Source organism: Pristiophorus japonicus, chromosome 8, assembly GCF_044704955.1.
Source record: "Pristiophorus japonicus isolate sPriJap1 chromosome 8, sPriJap1.hap1, whole genome shotgun sequence".
NCBI classification, from domain to species: domain Eukaryota; kingdom Metazoa; phylum Chordata; class Chondrichthyes; family Pristiophoridae; genus Pristiophorus; species Pristiophorus japonicus.
Window position 1 is genome coordinate 116,835,825 of NC_091984.1, and position 21,430 is coordinate 116,857,254.

Below are 21,430 nucleotides of genomic sequence, written 5' to 3' on the forward strand. Positions count from 1 at the left end.
AACTCAAATCAGATGCAAGTATAAGATAATTATCTTATGCAGGTCTGTTACACAAAGCTATAATGACCTCCAAATGCTTATATACAGGCTAGTTTCAGTAGTACAGTCAAATCTACTCATTTGTCTATCTCTATTGTGCAAGAATAATTCCAACCAAGCTACAAACAAAACCACACCTCTGTACATCACAGTAAACTGGCAGATGACGTTACCATTGCCTGGAATTTGCGGTCAGCAGCAAAGCAAAGGCGCACTGTTGATCCCGAAGTACGCTTCACACATGGATCTCACGATCCTTGTGGTCGAGAACTTCGGGTTTTCCGACCTTCAATTCAAATCAGAAAACTGTAATGGGGATCACCTTGTGCAAACTGTTGTGACATCAACAGGCTGTCTAAGCAGCCAATCCAAATGCAGAATTCTTTCAGACAGCAAATTCTTTTAAATTCTTCTTTTGAAACTATTTTTAAATAAATAGTTAGAAAGAGCAAAACAAAGATTGGGGCTCTCACATGGGGAAAAGGCAAACTTGAAATAAAGATGTACAAACTTAAAAAAAATGTAATGGACAAATTTCATATTTTAATTTTGTGCAGTGAGTTTTCCAGGCCCTTAACATTGGTTTAGCAGTAATAATGCTGTCAAAACCCAAGTTATACCTAGTCCCTTTGGGTCTAACTTTTGGCGGGGAATTTATCATACTTACTGCGAAAGAGCTGAAGCTTTCACCAGTTTCAATAATTTGGCTGATTACACAGGTTGCCGGCTCTGTGGTGGTGGGGTGGGTGCACAGCGCAGCCTATTTCTGAGCTTTCAAATGACTGATCATAACTTTGGGATTTCTGCACGTGTCTGCGCATACACCAAATCCCAAAGTTGCGGTCATTTTCAAAGGCAGAATGTCGGTGAGTGCTGCCAGTTCGCCATCATCCCGACCACAAATTCTGGATCCATATTCTTTAATGGGATTATTTAGTTTCTCCTACAGGTATCGGTAAGAATTTACATTTCACTTGAAAAACACGAAGACGTTCCTCAAAAGGGAGCAGAAATTGAAAGGCAGAACATTTACACAAGTATGAAACTTTGAAGGCAAGTCAATGGCACATAAGTGAGCTTGATAGTATTTATTTTTACATAAAATCTTCAGGTTGTTAATGACTTGCTGGAAGATTTTTTATTATATACCACATTCACTTACAAAATATAGCTATAATTTAGATATTAAATGTCAAGATCTGGTCAAAATTAAAATTTAATTAAGACTTACCAGCTTTTTGTTTTGTTCTGCAATTTCAGTTTTCAATTGTGCAATTGAATCTTGAATGGAATTCTGAACAAAAAATAAAATCAGAGTGATACAATTCCGTCTGTATGGTGTAAGGCAAGGGTGTTTCCAAGATACAGTCCACAGGCCAAATGTGGCCTGTATCCAGCCAGTTCACTGCGGAAATCCAACTGCAACAACATTCAGCTGAGCAGGTTAAAACTGAGGACCAAGAAATGGCTGAGGTACCAAATGGAGTATCTGTTTTAACTATTAAAGATGCAGATTCCAGTGATGACAGATGCAAGTGCTCTCAACACTGACTCCTTAGAAATTCATTCAGAAATGGTCTTGGTTAGAAGTATGGCTCTTAAAGCTGGTTGAGTTGTTAGATCTGATGACATCCCCCATTTTATTTAGCATTTTGAGGTGTATGTTATGTCAGCTGCTGACTCATATTTAAACAGCTCACGGAGGTCTACAGTCATTCCTATGAATTGGAGGGAAGTCCAAGTAGTTCCAATATTAAAAGGCAGTAAATCAGACCCTGGGAATTCTAGGCCAGTTACTTTGATATCAGTTGTAGGGAAGATATTGGAAGTCATAGTTAGAGATGTTTTCTGTGACCACTTCATATGCCATAAAGTTATTTGTGCATAAAACATGTGTCAAATAGGAATTTTGAATGAATACACTTTGTTGCTCAAAGTAGCCAACTGGAGTGATTACTCAAAACACCGTAGAAAACCCATTATTGATAGGAAATAGCAGTAACTTTAAAAAGGTAACAAATCATTTAGAAATGATGAGTCGCTTCCTTTTCAGGATTCAATGCTTTATTTGCTCTTATTTTGTTTGTTAATTCCATCATAATTGCAGGTCATTTGGTCCTCCTTTTCTTTGAGATTTATTTACCTTTTTCTTTAGCAAAACTGATCAGCGTTGCACAGAAAATTTCACAGCAAAATTTTGATCCATTGGCAAATATTAAATGGAAATAACAGCACCGAAACTAGCCATTCGGCACAACTAGTCTATGCCAGTGTTTATGCTCCACGCGAGCCTAAACATGATAGCACGTTCTAGTAGAAGTCCGAAATATGGATAACATGTGGGGGGAGGGGTGAAATTAAGTGCCGGGCTGATTAAATTTTTGGCTCTCTGCACATGCACATTCGATCTGGTCCCACAGGCGCAGTACCCTATGGTACTCACTCTTTCCTCAGCTCTGTGCTGAGAAAATCAGTGGATCTGTTGGTTGTAATGGGGGAGAGGGGATCGAGGTGGGGTCAGAGGGAGAGAGAGAGAGAGCGCGAGTGAGCGAGGTCGTCAGAGGGGGAGGGAGAGAGAGGAGGTCAGGAACTCTGGAGTGGTGGAAGAGGTTGGGAACTCGGGCAAGGAGGAAGGAGGGGTCAGGATCTCACGGGGGGGTGGGGGGGGGGGGGGGGGAAGATCCTAACCTGCAAGGGTTGCCCTGTTTGTTCTCTAAAAGCAGTAGTGTGAACTCTATCTGGAGCCTGGCAGTCAGAATGAATGGATCAATTTACACATTGCCAACTACTTCAGTCGTCAGATAAGCAGGATCTAATTACACATTCCAGCCAAACTGCTAGGTATGTCTTGTCCTCCAAGTGGACCAATCAGAAATCTGATCTAGTCATCTAAGGGGACTAATCAGAACTTTGGTGTTTCAAATATACACTGCCATGAAGTCCTGATCAAGTATAAATCAATTAAGCTGTCAATCAGTTCATGGAAATAAGGATGTAGTATCCATAGGTTTGTCCCAAGTCTGTCAAATCAGCAGACACTGCAAGATGTATTCCTCATTATTCAACTCTCCCTTACCTGGAACGATCCCTCGTTCGGAACCATTCCTGGACGCTAGGTGGCGTATGCACACAACACGGCCGATCAAAATCCTCGAAAATATTTTTTTAAAACATGCCCGTTTACACTTACAGATCCACAATAAAATTTACTCCAAATCCTCAAAAAATATGTAAAATAAATTTACCTAACCGGAGACGACACCACACTGATGGAAATTCCAATAAAAATTGTTCAGAAACTGTTTTCAAAGTATTTACCTTTTTTAATATTTTAGATCAGCTAACCATTCCATAGATTTTGAGAATATGCTAACTCTAGAATAGTTTGGTCTCCAATGTGAGCGGAGAGTGACTGACTGTCGTTCCACACACACAGAAAACACGTGACCTCCCCTTTACCGGAAATATCCCTCATTCAGAACAGGCCAGGTCCCGAGGGTTCCGGATAAGGGAGGTTCACCCTGTATTATATTTTTGAAATTTAGTTTAGACCAAACTTTCTCCTATTATTTCTGTAGCATTGCCCCTTCAAAACATCTAGAAAATCAGGTTACCTAATTATATTAAAGTTCAAATTCTAAAACATAGCTGGGTTAGATTTGGTACACCCTTATTGATTTTAAGAGTGCAGTGCACTGATTCCCCGCTCCCACATCACCCTCAGACTTCACACCACACATTTTCACACCTTCCCTCCTTTTGAAGACAAACAGAATTCAGATATTTTCTGCTTGTGGGAGATTGGTGTGTGCAAACTGGTTGCTGTGTTCCCTTACATAACAGTAACTATTCTCTGAAAGTAATTAATTGACTGTAAAGCACTTTGGGATGTCCGAATAGTTAAAGTTCTTTCCGAAGAGAGAATAGTAGAGGGAAAAGCTTGCTGCTTTTCATTTGAGGCAAATAGTCCAAACATCTTTGTGAACATCAGCACACTTACTTGTTTGAGACGATATTCCTGGTTTATGACTTGCTGCAATTCTGTAATGTCTGCAGACAGCACCGCAATCTTTGCCTGTTCCTCAGGTGGTATGGTACTGGCAAAATAAATGGTTTCTGATATAAAAAGTGGCTTTATATCACTTTCTACAATTTACATATCTTTAAAAAAATCATGAAAACCAAATGCAGAGTGCACATTTTAGCAGTAATACCAATCTATTCCACAGATGGTTTAACTGACAGACTTCAACCTCCAGTTGAGAACCTGTGTTCATAATATGCAGGGTTAAGACTTGCCAGTACAAATACAATACCACAGAAAACTTGATGCAGTTTTGTAATGCAGTGCTTGAAGAACCAACAATTAATAAATCACAAATCATATCACAATATAAATTAATTTGCATAATTAGATGACTAGTCAACAATAGTAGTTATATCAATCAACAATGCAGAGGCAATATTTGTAAATTGAGAGATTGCCTCACAAAGGAAAATAAAAAGCAGTAATGTACTGAAATGGTGTGATATTCTAATCAATGGACATTAAAGGAGAGCCATTTTTCAAGATTAAAAAAAATAGGGTAGGTTATGATACTTTTATAATGTTTCTCCCTAATCATACTGCATCTGTAGTTGCCTTGCTTGTTTAACCCTTGGTCTATGGAACACAATGTGAACTTTTTGGCATTTTTAAATGTAGTTAATTTTCCATAAAAACATAATAAGAGCGCAAGAATTAAGGGCAGGAGTAGGCCATACAGCCCCTTGAGCCTGCACCGCTATTCAATAAGATCATGGTTGATCTTCGACCTCAACACTACTTTCCCGCCCGGTCTCCATATTCCTGGATTCTCCTAGAGTCCAAATATCTATCGATCTCAGTCTTGAATATACTCAACGACTCAGCATACACAACCCTGGGGTAGAGAATTTCAAAGATTCACAATCCTCGGAGTGAAGAAATTCCTCCTCAACTCAGGCTTAAATGGCCGACCCCTTATCCTGAGACTATGCCCCCTAGTTCTAGACTCTCCAGCCAGGGGAAACAATCTCTCAGCATCTACCCTGTCAATCCCCCTCAGAATCTTATGTTTCAATAAGATCACTTCTCCTTCTTCTAAACTCCAGAGAGTACAGGCCGAGAGTAGGTGGTAACTTGTTGTCTCATACATAATGCAGAACTGCCACCAATTACGGGTTGTACGGATGAGTGCTAACCATGGTAATTAGTTTTTTTATTCTGTAGGAAATATCAATATGAGGGACCTGCAGACTTGCAATCTACCTGGTATGCAAGCACCATCAAGATTTGTTCATTAGCACATATGCCAATATTGGTATAATTGAGACATGCCTGTTGTGCATAACCTGATTATACATAACTTTCCCTTAAACTGTACTGAGATCCACATACCTCAGAATTTGAATTTTGTGTTTCATTTCTTCGTTTGATGAAAGCATCTGATGGATCATCTCCAGATTTGATTTCTGTGGAGAACAAATGCATTAATTCACTTTTCTACCAACCTTCTACTCCTGCAATTTGCTGTAGCTGTTATTTTGCTCAAGGAACAGACTCTACTGTTCTGTTGTCAGAATAGTCATGAATATATTGCAACTACATATATAGTAAGATAAAGTTTGAATTGATAACATTCAAACACTATGCATTAGCTTATTTTTAGAACGACGACAATAGAGTGAATCTGAAAACCAAATTAACAAGTGTCCTCATTAAAATATACAATTAAAAGAATCTAAAAATACTTACAGGGTGCTGAAGTCAGTGGATGGACCTTTATTTCCAATCCACATAAATAGCCAAAGAAGCCAAATACAAACTGGTCAAATTTGCAGGCAACAATAAAATAGGGAAAGGCATAGAAAGGACACTATTTCTTTCCCTATTTTAGTGGGAAATTCAAGATTTGCACACACTTGACAAAATAAATTTAATGCTGCTCTGATAAATATAAATAGTGCATACCAAGTGAAAAATGTGCAACATAAGTATACAGTGAAGGGAACAGAATTAGCACAAACTAGAAAATAACATAACATGTCACTTACAATTTCTAAACAATAGGGCAACACAATTAAAAAACTTTAACAGAATCCTAGTTAAAAGTTAAAAAAGTATTCGTTTGAACACACGTGGAGGACTACATTCAATTCTGGACACCAGATTACAAAGAGTGAGCACAGAAATAGGAGAGATATGCGGACATTGGGCAAAGATAGGATCATTTGTGATGCACCTTGTGATTATATAACCCTGAGGAGACTGACTGTCCAGGCTCACAAGAATACTTGGGTAAGGTATTAAAGGATGCCTAGCCTTGCATGAACCATTCTCCCTCAAGGATTCAACATCTTCACCAGGAGAGGAGCTCAGGGGTGAAAATCGGAGAGAAAAAAAATTGTCAAGAGCTACATGAATACATTCACACGTTTTCATCTGGGACGTTATTCAGTCTGATCTCAAACACTGTCGCTGTCGGTGCAAACAAATTTAAGCAAGTATTTTTGACAATGAGTCATTAAATAATGCTGATCAAATATTATGGCTAAACAAGAAAAATGATGGCAAAAGCCATCCATAATATTGGTTGTCACATCATTCGATCCTACTTAAATCATTGCTGAACAAATTTTTGTTGTTACATAGATAATGGGGAAAGCAAGTGAAAAAACAATCCAATTAATATCAGGAAATAGTAAAAAAGTTGTAATGATTGAAAAAACAGAATAGGAACAAGAGTACCCCATAATGAGAACAAACTGAGTAAACAACCACAATAGAAAGTAAACACTTGTGTCTACATCAATCACCAGAAAAACTATTTCTATCCTTAACTTCACAAAAGGAATTGCACAGATATACACCAAGACAAAATAACAGGTACAGAATGGAAAAAATAAATCCCGCAGACAATAATTATAAGTTAATACAATCCTCCCTCACCTTTTGGTACAAGAACAAACGGGAAACTGCTATAAGCGGACCAAAGGATTATCTTGGAATTACAAATCAATACTTACAAAACTCATCTGTTGGTTCGTGTAGGTCTCCAGGGTCATATTTCTGAACTGAAGAAAGTTGATGATGCCACTCAAGATGCCAATGGTACGTTTTGTTTCTTTGTTTAAAAAAAAAGTTAGTTAGTGTATCAGATAAGCAAGTGAGAGAGAGAGAGAGAGAGAGAGAGAGAGAGAGAGAGAGAGAGAGAGAGAGAGAGAAAGAAAAACAATGAGTGCTGGTTATAGCTTCAGCAAGGCACATTACAAGACTATATCACAGTAGTATAGAATTTAGATATGGAAGGTCCTTGTAGAGGAGCTAAAAAAAACAGCAGCAGTCAAATCTAGACAACAATTCTCAGTGAACTTAAGCAACTGCATAGCATACACAGCACAAGTACTCTCCAACAAAACCGGATTGAGAAATGGCCAGGAAGCCATATTGCAACAAGTGGAACGTCAACCTAGCATTCTATAATAGTTGACTAAATATGTCCTGTTTTCCCAACGTTATCCCCACCTGCAGAGGTAAATCTTTTGATACAAAAGCAAAATAAATACTGCAGGTACTGGAATCTGAAATAAAAACAGAAAATGCTGAAAATCTCAGGTCAGGCAGCATCTGTGGAGAGAAAGAGTCAACATTTCAGGTCGACGACCCTTCGTTAGTTCTGACGAAGGGTCATCGACCCGAAATGTTAACACGGTTTCCCCTCCACAGATGCTGCCTGACCCACTGAGATTTCCAATCTTTTGATATCTCATCAGCAGAAACAGTTGATCTGCCAACAGGATTGTGGGAAAGAGAGATTACAGGCAAGACGGCCAACTTGGTTAGCAAGAATGCACTGCACGGATATGTAGCTCAGTATTACTTATATCGGTCAGTCTGGACCTGCCTCAGGAATGCACAATACTGAAGGTCTCAAGTGAACAAGTAGCATTGCTGGGAGCTGGAGCATTCCTGCTGACAACGTTGGTCACGGAAGCAAATAAATGCCCAGTTCACCAAGGATCCTCAGTGCATGCGAGATAGCATTATATGGCTCTGGGGAATCTACAGAAAATTCGTTTGAGGGGCTAAAATAATTTAAGTGCAGCTGGTTTCAGGAGTTTGCTCAAAATTGTCCCTTTCTCCAGTTTATGGGCCTCAATGATAACAGGTTCAGCAAAGATAGGAACTTCTTGAGCCAATGAGAAGGACAGCAGGCCAGGGTAGTGTTGCTTGGGAGGAGGTGGGGAGAAAATTTCAATGATCTATTAAGTGGACAGATGGGAGAATAATCAAGTCTAGAGAGTAGGCATAAATATTGCTTCCTTGTTTGGTTTGTTGGGAAAATATTAGGTAATATACTCTATTGGATTTAGTCCTCAACGATGATGGTGGAATGATATCTAATATTCATGTGGGTGTTAGTGATTATTGTATCAACTGACTTCAGTTGGTTAGGCAAATTACTATTGCAGATAATTTAATCCTAGTACCAGATTTCAGGAGGTTTCAATTTTCAATTATGAGGGAAGATTTGAGGAAGGTAAATTGAGAATGTTGCTGGGCAAACAGAACATACAGAATTATCTTGAGGATAGAAACAGTCAAGTTTCTGTACATCAGGCCATACTCTTATGGTCATATAGAAATGGATATGATAGAAATGAAACATTTCCCCCCCATGAATGAACCCTTTTGATTCATTATTGGCTACGTGACACACAGGGTTACAGTTAGGTACTGTGAGGGGAGTTTTCAAGCTGAATAGAATATACTTTACTTGGAAGCAAGTCAGTTCCAATGCATTATTCAGTAGAAGCATTTCTTGGTGCTTTTCTATTCAGAAATAATTATATTCAGCTGATCACTATGATTCAATACAGACAAACTGAATGGTTTCTTTCACCTTTAATGTAAGTGCCAAGTGTACTGGTGTGGACGAACAACCCATATAATTGGCAACCTGAAGTAACGGAGATGAAGTTGTCTACTGTCCCTAATTTTGATGTACGCATTTCCAACTGCTTACACTCAGCATGTTTGTTTGAATTTGGAACTTAAAATTAATTTGAAAAAGTCAAAAACTTACTAGGGATCAAGAGGTCAGCCATCTCAAAACTTGGAATTGCGCACATTGGTATCAAACAATGCCTGAGAGAGACAGTAAACAAAATTAGTTTGGACAGTAATGGCATCTCTCAAACAACAATCAAGCATTATTTATTTAACAGTCTCCATTTGCAACAATGCAAATGTGATCAAAATTAATTCGACAAAAGTCAAATCCTGCTTAATATAAAACAATTCACAACTAAATACAGTTTAGCCTTTTTAAAATATAGTTAATGTTTGTTAGAACATACCTACCAGCAAATAACCATGTTCACCATATCATTTTTAATGGTTAGCTAAGTTTTTTGATTAAATCAGTTACAGGGAATTGTGTAGTAACAATAAGAAACTTCACCATCCTGATAAATGACCACCAGGAGTGAAGATCCAAGACCAATACGATCACTGGGAATTTCCTCAGGGCTTCTACCACTTTGCTACAGTAACTTCAGCGGAAACTGTAATTATGTGAATAAATGGTGTTTCTGCCAAACTTCCACCGAAGTTACGGCAGTGAGAGAAGCCGTGACGAAATTCGTGGCATATGACTTCATGTATAACACTGCAGTTAGTTACTGCTGAAAAACTCCCTTTTAAAATCAGATGAGCTTGAAGGAAAAATTAAATAAACCTCAAGCTCTACAGTCTAGAAAGGAAAGCAATCCATATGAAATATTAAATAGTATAGGCAAGATAAAACCAAAACATTAAAGACAGAATTATCATATCAGAGGACACACTTATTTCTGATCTATGTAGCTTTAACAGATATTTAGAAGAACTTAACTCCAATAAATGTTTGCAATAATTTGCCAACCAGCATAGTAGACACAAAAACATTAGACTAATAAATCCTCTGCACCAGATAGCACATATCCTATAGTGCTGAAGGAGAATGGGGAGGAACTTTGTGGAACACAAATTTCTTTATAAAATGAATCATTTGAGCACAGATGAAGTTCCTTGGAACTGGAACAAGCAAACATAATACCCCTATTTAAAAAGTGTGTAGAAAATGCCATCCAGGCAACTACAGACCCATTAGCCCAACATCAATAACAGATGAAATAATGGAAACCATTTTAAAAGAATGGGCTAGAGACCACCTTGTAGCAATAACTGCTTATTCATCTCAGGTGTTGCTGGAGCATTGTCTGATAAACCTCTACTTCTCAGTATTACAAATGAAGTAGATATTGGAACATTTTGTGATAGCTAGTTTGATGTTTCAGAAAACAGTTATAAAAAAGAAAATCAGGAAAGAGTACTCCTGATGTGTAAAGTCAGACTGGGAGCATTTAACTAGATATTGGACAGTAAAAGGTACTTACCAGATCACAGGGGCTGCAATCTGAGAATATATGGGCCAGACCCAAAATTTGTAATGCACAACCTTTCTAAAAAGATTTTCTGTAATCTAAACAAAGCCATTCTCTGGCTTCAGATTTTGGATTTCATTTCATCCAAACTCCGTTTACTTAAAAGTAATTACATGTGCAAGACCTGTTTGCATAAACTCATCTTGTTTGTGTAAATTAATTCATCCTGTTTGCATTGGCGATTTCGCCAAAACTCTGATAGGTGTTTACATCATCGCTACTTATCAATTCAGTCCAACCACTGATCTGATAAAGATTAAATGCCGAGACCTGCAAATTTACTGGAATTAAGTGTCTCCAGTACTCTTCAAAGAAAATTAAATGTGGATCATTTGTGGAATATTTAAATGACTATCGTGAATGAAGCAATAAATACACATACTAAATAAATGCTGGTAACAGAGACACTCCAACACTCCACCTGTGTATCAACCAAGCTCCATAACTCTACTGTTGATTCTTATATACCCAAGATGTCTTATTCTACTACACTACTTTGATACTTACATGCAAACATACAGATTCATAATTGGTACAAAACCCTCAGAAAGTTGAGGATATGGCAAATTTTCATCTCCAGGCATCTATATATAAAACAGACAGGTTGATTTACATCAAATAGTATTTAAATATATTCTGTTTCCATAACACACTTTTCAGAAGCTGGTCATTTAAAGGCTATGCATTTTTTTTTTTTTTAATTCGTTCCTGGGATGTGGGAGTCACTGGCAAGGCCAGCATTTATTGCCTATTCCTGATTGTCCTCGAGAAGGTGGTGGTGAGCCACCTTATTGAACCGCTGCTGTCCTTGTGGTGAAAGTACTCCCAGAGTGCTGCAAGGGAGGGAGGTTCAGGATTTTCAACCAGTGACGATGAAGGAACAGTGATATATTTCCAAGTCAGGATGCTGTGTAACTTGGAGGGGAATTTGCAGGTAAGGGTGCTCCCATGCGCCTGCTGCCCTTGTCCTTCTAAGTGGTAGAGGTCGCAGGTTTGGGAGGTGCTGCCGAAGAAGCCTTGGCGAGTTGCTGCAATGCATCTTGTAGATGATGCACACTGAGGCCATGGTGCGCCAGTGGTGGAGGGAGTGAGTGTTTAAGGTGGTGGACGGGGTGCCAATCAAGCGGGCTGCTTTGTCCTGGATGGTGTCAAGTTTTTGTGTGTTGTTGAAGCTGCACTCATCCAGGCAAGTGGGGAGTATTCCATCACACTCCTGACATGTGCCTTGTAGATGGCGGAAAGGCTTTGAGAGTCAGGAGGTGAAAAACTCGCCACACCATACCCAGCCTCTGACCTGCTCTTGTCACCACAGTGAGTATGTGGCTGGTCCAGTTAAGTTTCTGGTCAATGGTGACCCCCAGGATGTTGATGGTGGGGGATTCAGCGATAACGCTGTTGAATGTCAGTGGTTATAGACATTCGCTTGTTGGAGATAGTCATTGCCTGGCATTTGGGTGACGTGAATGTTACTTGCCACTTATCAACCCAAGCCTGAATGTTGTCCAGATCGTGCTGCATTCGAGCATGGACTGCTCCATTATCCCAGGCTGTTGGGTGAAGAAAGAGAGGAAATAGCAAAGGCCTTGATCATCATTTTCCAGACCTCTTTGGATTTGGGCATGGTGCCAAAGGATTGGCAGACTGCTAATGTAGTACCCTTGTTTAAGAAGGGAGAAAGGGATAGGCCAAGTAATTACAGACCTGTCAGCTTAACCTCAGTGCTGGGAACATTTTTGGAAAAAAATCCTGAAAGACAAGATAAATCTACATTTTGGAAAGGCAGGGATTAATTAGGGACAGTCAGCACGGATGTGTTATGGAAAGATTGTGTTTGACTAACCTCATTGAATTTTTTGAGGTGGTAACCAAGAGGGTCGATGAAAGTAGTGCGTACGATGTAGTGTATTTGATCTTTAGAAAAGCTTTTGATAAGGTCCCACATGGTAAACTGGTCAAGAAGGTTAAAGCCCATGGCAAAGTGGCAAGTTGGAGGTAGGAAGCAAAGGTTGATGAATGTTTGTGACTGGAAGGATGTTTCCAGTGGGGTTCTGCAGGGCTCAGTACTGGGTCCCTTGCTTTTGGTGGTATACATCAACTATTTAGATTTGAATATAGGGAGTATGATTAAGAAGTTTGCAGATGACACTAAAATTGGCTGTGTGGTTGATAATGAAGAAGAAAGTCATGGGCTGCAGGAATGTATCAATCTATTGGTCAGGTGGGCAGAGCAGTGGCAAATGGAATTTAATTCAGAAAAGTGTGAGGTGATGCACTTTGGGAGGGCTAATATGGAAAGGGTATACACATTAAGCGGTAGGCCACTTAATAATGTAGATGAACAAAGGGACCTTGGAGTGCTTGTCCACAGATCCTTGAAAGTAGCAGGCCAGGTGGATAAGGTGGTTAAGAAGGCATACGGAATGCTTGCCTTTATTGGCCGAGGCACAGAATATAAGAGCAGGTAGGTTATGCTTAAATTGTATAATACTTTGGTTAGGCCACAGCTGGAGTACTGCGTTCAGTTCTGGTCGCCGTATTATAGGAAGGACGTGATTGCACTAGAGAGGCGCAGAGGAGATTTACTCAGATGCTGCCTGGAATGGAGAATCTTAGTTATGAGGACAAATTGGGTAGGCTTGGTTTGTTCTCAGTGAAACAGAGGAGGTTGAGAGGAGACCTCATTGAGGTGTACAAAATATTGAGGGGCTTGGAAATAGTGGATAGTAAGGGCCTATTTCCATTGGTGGAGGGGTCTATTACGAGGGGGCAGAGTTTTAAGATGGGTGGTGGAAGGTTTAGAGGGAATTTGGGGGGGGCGGGGGCGCTTCTTTACGCAGAGGATTGTGGGGATCTGGAACTCACTGCCTGGAAGAGTGGTGGATGCAGAAACCCTCACCACTTTTAAGAGATGGTTGGATGGACACTTAAAGTGCTGTAACCTGCAGGGTTACGGACCTAGAGCTGGTAATTAGGATAAGACTGGATGACCTTTTGTTGGCCGGTGCAGATATAATGCTAAGTACTGCAGGGAATCGAATACGGGCAGGGTGATCTCCTGGACTAGTTTCAATCGCCTGGATGGGTCGGAGAGGAATTTTCCCAGATTTTTTTCTCCCTAAATTGGCCTGGTTTTTGCCTCTCCCAGGAGATCAAATGGCTCCGGTTGGGGTGGAGTGTAGAATGTTTCAGTACAAGGAGTGTCGTAGTTGTGAGAGGCAGACTGGGTGCTCTTTGCCTTTCCGTCATTGTTTATAGATTTATATGTAACCTTCAGGGCTGCTGAACAAGGGCCATGCGGCTCTGTCGACCGGCGCGGACACAAAGGACCAAAATGGCCTCCTTCTGCATTGTAAATTTTTATGTTTCTATCGGAGGAGTTGCGATGGAACTGTACATTGCACAAACGAACATCCACATTTCTGACCCAGGATCAACTGTAACAAGCCAGTAGGATGGTACCTGATCCAACCATGGAAGTAGAGGCCAAGAAATGCATTTTTCAGAGGAGAATTAATATATTCAAATCCATAGTTAAATATCTGGGAAAGTAAACAAAGCCAATTCATGTATAATTGTCAATTTTCACTTGTTACATTGGGAAGCCACAACACAGCTAATCCTACTAGCACACTCCAGCTGTTGCATATGCAGAAGTGGAGAATAAAAACACTATTTAATCATTTTTCCTGATACTCTCCCCAACTCCTTACTTACCATGTTGAAGCAATCAAGTCGTGCATCAAAGACAACCTGTAGACTTCGCAGGTACAAGCGCTGTACAGCTTCCGGCTGTTAAAACAAAAATGTAAATTTCATTAATATGCCAGAGTAGTTCAGCTCAAATACTACACTTTCAATCCAGGAAAAATTGAGCATGGCTGATATTTAGCTAATAACCTGGGTACCTATAGCTGCTGGTTGTTGCAACTTAGGTCAGTAAATTGCTTGTCAATGTCAAGTTTTAGGTAAATGCTTGGTTTTCTTCTTTCATTATACAGAGTATAGCAGCTGGAGTGCTATGGTCATGTACTAGATATATTTATAATATAGTACTGTATGAAATTACAAACATTTGTAAGCCCTATCCTCATCCATTTCATGAATATGAAAGAGATTGTTTGCACAGTTTAAAAAAAAGCTGAAGTCACCATGTATTTATTTAGTGCTCAGCAACACACTTTTCCCACACCAGAATCAATCTCTCAGCTCCTATCAGGATCACTATTCTGGTTTGGTTATTATCTGGATGCGCAAGCCTAACTCTGCGTTTAGAAATGCCTATATTAAGGTATTGTAGAAATCTTGACAGGAAACCAAACTGACCATTCACAGAGCATAGCTAGACTTTAAAATATGCCAAATTTTAAAATGGCATCTTTGTATTTTAGAATGTTCTCCAAGTATATAATGAGAACTCATTTATGAAACGGTGGAACTTGTTTATTAATCTTCACAGGCAAAAGAAAAAGTGATTTTCTAGGATCCAAAAAATACTTACTTCACTCTTTTACGAACTTCTTTCCAAATATGCACCCCTCACCAAATTCCAGCCTACAACCTCTCCTTGCAACAGCTAAACCTCTAATCGTTGAGTCGGATATACATAACATTTTACATGTGACAATTCAAACATCATCTTTTATTATAGATGCACAAATGTCTTAAGGCAAAGGAAAATAGCCAGTCATTTAACTGCTATGTTTTCTGACCTTAGGGAGGAATCAGAAGTTTATTCACATGTCAAGTGTACAGTACCCTATAACTGACATTTGGAAGAATTAGCTTCTAATTGGCTTCAGGTGCATGCCGATAGCAATTAGACCTTTTAGCCTGAAAGGAACATAACTTCACCACTGCAACAGAACAATACAATGTGCCTAACATTGTTTAATACTCCGGTCCTTAGAAAATAATGCATTCTTGGGTGTGAGCAACACCATGAGAGGTCAGCTTTATAAAAGTTTTTAAAATTATAGTAGTAAAATGCTTACCTTTGATAGGTCTGCTTGTGTGAAATTGTTGGCTTCTGGTCCACTTAAAATGTGTTTGCGAAAAAAACTCACAATATAATCCAATTTGCAAATTGGATATGTAAGTCTGTTCTCCCACTCCATTTGAGCTATTAAGAAAACAGCTATATTTTAGAATTCATATTAGCCTTGTTTAATACCAGTCTATAACATTTTTACTGTTGCTGAGTAAGAGATCATGCGCTCTGAATTTACTGTGACAGTTGCCAATATTTAACATTTACATTTGGCATCATGTTTTTCATTCTTTTGAGCAAACAAATAGAGCATCGGCTAAAAAGTGAAACTCACAGAACACCAAACAGTTTCAGCGTCTCAGAAGAGAGCTACACATGCCCAAGATCTTTGAGACTATATACGAGGGCTTGTGAATGCTACCTTATGTTCTTTGGCAGAAAGTTTAGGGGATTTTAATCGCTTAAAAATAAAGGTCCAAGCACTCCAGAGAAAAAGGATGAAACCTTGCATACATAAGATATACTATATTAAAAAGAGGAAAACCACACTGAAGGTTAAGTTAACCTTCTTCCCATTTATTTATCAATCATAGATTGGCATCTGGTCTCTGGAGGTTTCACCCGAAGAGTGTATTGGATTGAGCAGTGCTTTCTTCCATGATAATTCCCCTACATTTTAGGCAAGCTTTAATGGCGACAGCCTTGTACAGCTGGGACTGTATGCAGTGTAGGAAGTTGTGTACAGCACACAACTGTCTGAAATGTCAAGCATGTCATTTGTGTTGTATCCTTTGCTACTGGGATCTCAAGATTCAGCTAAAGAATTCTAAAACTAAAATTTGAGTTAATTAACTTTTTCTAATCTTCCAGTTACAAAGATAGTGTTATCCAAAATGACAAAGCACAAAAAGCAAAATTCGACCTCCATTTAGACATTAGTGCCAAAAGCAGCAGTGGGAAAAGAGCACAGGAAAGAATCTAGAACAAGGCATGATATGTATTTGAGATAACTTAGCTCACTAGGCTACTAAAACACTAACAGAAAAGTCCTGCGACCCACAATTTCCCCTGGTTATTGGCTTATTCAATTACATGGGGAAGATTAAGAAAGAAGGTGGTCAGCTTAACCATTTTAACTGTGGTTAAATGTTGATAAAATAAGTTTCCCCGGCTGATGAACGTATCAAATTTGATCAATATCACATATTAAAGATGCAGGTAGAGCATCCGAAATCCAGAAACCTCGGGACCGAGGCCGTTCCGAAATCCGGAACATCTTTCCGCTGTCCCGAATCCAGAAACGTCTGGGCAGAGGTGGGGGGGGGGGGGGGGGGGCGCTGCGGCAGAGCGGGCGTGGGTCGGGGGTTCCAGGTTTGGCAGCGTTGGCTACAGGTCAGGGGTCTGGAAAAATCTGCACTGAAGACCTACAAAAAAAGGTTAAGTTAAAGTTATTATTTTTTTATTCTTTTTCAGCGATTTAGTAGGTAAGGGTTGTACGTACATACATACATACATACATACATACATACATACATCAGGGCAGCTGGTAGATAAACATTTACTGAAGTCCAATCTCAATTCGAAGTGACAAATCTGCTCAAATGCCTTGGAGGGCACATTGCATACCTTGCTGTGGCAGACAAAGTACATGCAGGTACAGCGTTGAGAATCCAGAAGCCTCAGGACCGAGGCTGCTCCGGATTCTGTGTATTTCTAGACTTCAGAATGTCTTTATGATGTCCCAAATCCGGAAACGCCCGAGCCCACGTTCATCTCTTTCCGGACTTCAGAACGTCTTTCCGACGGCCCGAGTCTGGAAACACCTGGACCAAGGTAGGTTGGGGGGTGGGGGTGGGGGTGGGGGTGGGGGGGGGGGTGGTATCGGGCAGCCAAGCGGAGGCAGGGAGAGGTGTGGTCGGCCCAAGGCAGCGGGTCGGCCCGAGGTGGGGGTCCGGATTCCGGACGACCCCCGCCCCGGGTCATCCCAGGGTCCGGATTCCAGAAATCCAGATTCTCAACGCTGTACTTGTACCATTCTCACTATCTCGCTTAACAAAAACACATCCACACGCAACCAATGACCCAGTAACACAGAGGGCTGCACATACCCCTTAAGGGAAGTGCATTTGATGAAGATCTCTACAATTCAAAATGTCTAGTTTAGCAATCAGTGACTGCTTAGGATTAGCAATTAAATTAATCTTTAAACTGGACTGCAGAGTAAATATTTCCCAAAAATTAAAAAAGATCTCAACAAAAAACACAATAAGTCTGCTTCTGCAGCTAAACATGAATTATATTAACATTTTATTGGTAATTGATTACCAAAACAAAAGTCAAATAAATAATCTTAATACCCATTGCAAATTCAGATCCTCTTTTCAGCTTTATTAGTTATCTTCTGTCACGCTACTTCCACTGTACAGGCACCTGTATGTCAGAACAATTAAACAGACAAAAATGGAAAAATTAAAATCCAACACTTAACCAGAGATGAGCTTCAATAGCTTAAAAGTCAATTTTTCAACTGAGACTTTTCTTATTGTTGTGTAAATATGCTTGATACAACCTAAAAGTTAAACGCTTCACCTTTCAAAGCATCACATATCATGTATTGTTTACCAGAGAGGACCAATGCCATCGTCTTTGACCCCCACTGCAAGATCCACTTCCTTGCCACTGATTCCACCCTCTTCCCACAGCCACTGTCGCAGGCTGAACTGGACTATTTATAACTCTTGGGAGTCTTGTTTGACATGGACGGAGCTTCAAACTCCATATCTGTTCCCATCACAAAGAAAGCATTCTTTCACCACACCACATGCCTCCACCCCCTACTCTTTTTTGCCACAGAACCCTTATAGTCATACCAGCTTATTTGCCTCACTTAAAATGCAATTCCCATTTTCATGCAACCATTTCTATAGTTCCATTTTTCTCTCTATAGTTCCAGTTATGAAATATATATTTTATTGTAATGTTATTTATTGCAATTCCCACTTATCTGTAAGCGTGCATGCAGAAATATTGCTTTGAGGAGATTTTTAAACTTTGAACCGGAAGCTTTCACCTTTCAATTTGATTGGCTTTGTTGGTCAATGTGCCTAAAAAGAGGTTAGACCTTGTTTGCAGCCATCGCCAATGCTAGTTACTGTTGTGTGGAAGTCAATTATTTTTCAAATTGTTCAACAAAAAAAAAAAGCACATTTTTCTTTCATTTTTGAAATGCTATAATGTATTTCACCTTTTTAAAGATGTTGTAAGAAATTTAGGCAAATAAAGGTTGTTGTGCACCAAGCCAACCTTGATTTCTGTTGCTTCCTATTCTATTGCAATCTACGAGGTTGTCTCGAGTGGTTGTTATTAAGTGGGTTCGTCTATATTCATCCATCACCTCTAGACTCAACTGCAACACTGTATCAGCCTTCCATGCTCCATTAACTCCAACTTGTCCCAGCACTAGCTAATCCATGCTGGCTCCATATTCCCCAATTCCTCAAATTTAAGATCCCAGTTTTCATTTAAATCTGTCCGACGCCTTACCCCTTCCTATCTCTGTAACCTCCTCCAGCCTTCCATCGTTCCCAAATACTCTACTCCAGACATCTCCCTCCCACCCAAAACCCTTCTGCCTCTCCTCCCTTCTTTAAAAAGCCAATTCTTAGAGTTAAGCTTTGTATTGCGCCTTTAACATGGTAAAACATCCCAAGGCGCTTCACAGGGGGTTAATCAGACAAAATTTGACACCAAACCGCAAAAGGAGATATGAGGACGGGTGACGAAAAGCTTGGTCAAAGAGGTAGGTTGTAAAGAGCATCTTAAAAGGCAGAGGGAGTCAGTGAAGGAATTCCAGAGATCAGCACAGAGACTGCTCAAGGCACAGCCACCAATTGAGGGTGCAAAGGAAATTGATTGCATTCCTCGTGTGTCAGAGTTCTTAGAGGGTTCGAGGTTACAGAAATACAGTGGGGCTAGGCCATAGAGGGATTGGAACACTAGGATGATCATTTTAAATTTAAGGTACTGCTGGCCCAGGAACCAATGTAGATTGGTGAGCACAGGGTTAATGGGTGAATGGAACTTGGTGCGAGTTAGGATCCAGGCAGTAGAGCTTTGGATGAACTAAAATTTCTCCTTCCCTGGTTCCATATCAGTTTTCCAGTCACTTGGGATATTCTTTATATTTAAGGCACTATATAGATGCTGTTGTTGCACATCACATGCTCTGTTCTCAAAGCTGCTCCCCTCACTAACGCATTTAGGATTTATCCTGCAAAAAAAAATCAATATAGTGTGTCAGCCAGGGGATTTTTAGCACCAGTTTTGAGACACCATCAACGACAGGTGCATTGCACAGGAATTACCACAGGTACACGGACGTCAGCTCGGTCCAACTGAGCATGCGCCAAGCAGGGGGCGGCTCCAGACAATTGTAGGCGACCCCTTCGGAAAAGTCACCAAGCCTCCATTTCTATACACAGAGATTTCTAATATCGCGGTTAAAGAGCACTGGCCAAAGCGCTTTGCAAAAGACAACGCAACATAACTTAAAGCGGCGCGAAAGAGGCAAACACACCAGCGTCGCCACGACTGACAGAATCCTTTCGCATTCAAACACGCACAGCCTCCCTCGTCCCACAATAAAAGGCCGCCCACATGGAGTCGGAGGCACTAAACTAACGCAAGCAAACAAACACACGGCCTGCAGTCGCTGGACGGAACCTCGCCCGCTTGCTCTTCTTACCAACAGCTTTCCGAGGGCTGGGGCTCGCCCTAACCTGCCCCAACCGCCAGCGTTTTTAAATATTCAATTTGGCGCCTCCAACCGCAACTGCCCGGCGTGGTGACCTCATCACGCTCACCCGGCCGTGGCTGGTCACAGCTCGGAGCGCAAGGAGGCGCTGTGTCCTCCAACCAAATACAAGGGAGCACAGCAAGAGGCCATTCGGACAACCCAGTCTGCCCTGGCTCTTTGGCAGAGCAATCCCGTTAGTCCCACCCTCCTGCTCTTTCCCCATATCCCTGCAATTTTTTCTCTTTCAAGTATTTACCCAATCAAGATTACAGATGCTGCCTGACCTGCTGAGTAATTCCAAATAGGAGGTGGGTGGGGTGGCTTGACCCATCCACCTCCACGGAGGTGGGTGGGGGGCACACACCCACCTCCATGGCACGAACCTGGTATTGCAGTACTTCCAGGAACGGTGCAGTGGCTCTAGGCCTTTTGGCTAAGAGCATTGGCGCAGAGTGATCCTTGATGTGTGCAAGGTGACCTCTGGCGTTTGTAATCTGACAAGATGATCTGACAAAGAATTGGAAAGATTGGCAACGAATAAAAAAAAAATTCCAGCATTTTCTGTTTAAGTTAAATAACTGTATTGGCATGGAAATCCCGGCTTCCCCAGATCTGTACTGAGTGTCGACGGACTCAAGAAGGTATCGCAAAAGCTGGTTTGCAGCGTGCAATGCGCATGCACTGAAAACCGGCTTTTCCGATAGAAGCTGGAGCTTGACAGATCCTGCGTATCTTGGGAGCGAGGCCATTTGCAAAGGCAAGATTGCAGGATTTATCCATATCTTACCTAGCAGATGTTCTCAAAACTCTTGTGCCTGGTAAAAGTAGGCGTACAGGCGTAAGAGTTTAAAACATACAAAAATATAATAAATAAAATTTAAAAAACATATTTAAAAACCCTGTCCACCACATTACATTTATTTTTAACCATAGTTTAAAAAAACTTAGAGAACTTTTTTTTTCCAAGATATTTATTAACTTTAATTTGAATTATGTGAGGTGTGTTTTTTTATTTTTTATTATGTGTTTAGTGTGTTTGTTTTTTTCTCATTAATAGCAATGAGAACTCGTAGATACAGAGTTCTCATTGCTATTAATGA

The 21,430-nt window shown here is 40.4% G+C and overlaps 1 protein-coding gene across 3 annotated transcripts in view; it reads right to left on the reverse strand.

Annotated features, from left to right (window-relative positions):
* LOC139268719 (kinetochore protein Nuf2-B-like) overlaps positions 1-20,383 on the reverse strand; it is a 29,947-nt gene extending 9,564 nt beyond the window's left edge. Inside the window, exons 1-10 of one of the 3 annotated variants that reach the window (XM_070887336.1) lie at positions 20,280-20,383; positions 17,893-17,965; positions 15,540-15,667; positions 14,263-14,337; positions 11,056-11,132; positions 9,147-9,208; positions 7,087-7,184; positions 5,459-5,532; positions 4,040-4,136; positions 1,271-1,333 (exon numbers count right to left, since the gene is read on the reverse strand). In XM_070887336.1, the coding sequence (XP_070743437.1) occupies positions 1,271-1,333; positions 4,040-4,136; positions 5,459-5,532; positions 7,087-7,184; positions 9,147-9,208; positions 11,056-11,132; positions 14,263-14,337; positions 15,540-15,667; positions 17,893-17,896 (678 nt within the window). In that variant the 5' untranslated portion in view covers positions 17,897-17,965; positions 20,280-20,383. The other 2 variants (XM_070887338.1, XM_070887337.1) reach the window with 2 other exon arrangements.
* Between the last annotated feature and the right edge of the window lie 1,047 nt (positions 20,384-21,430).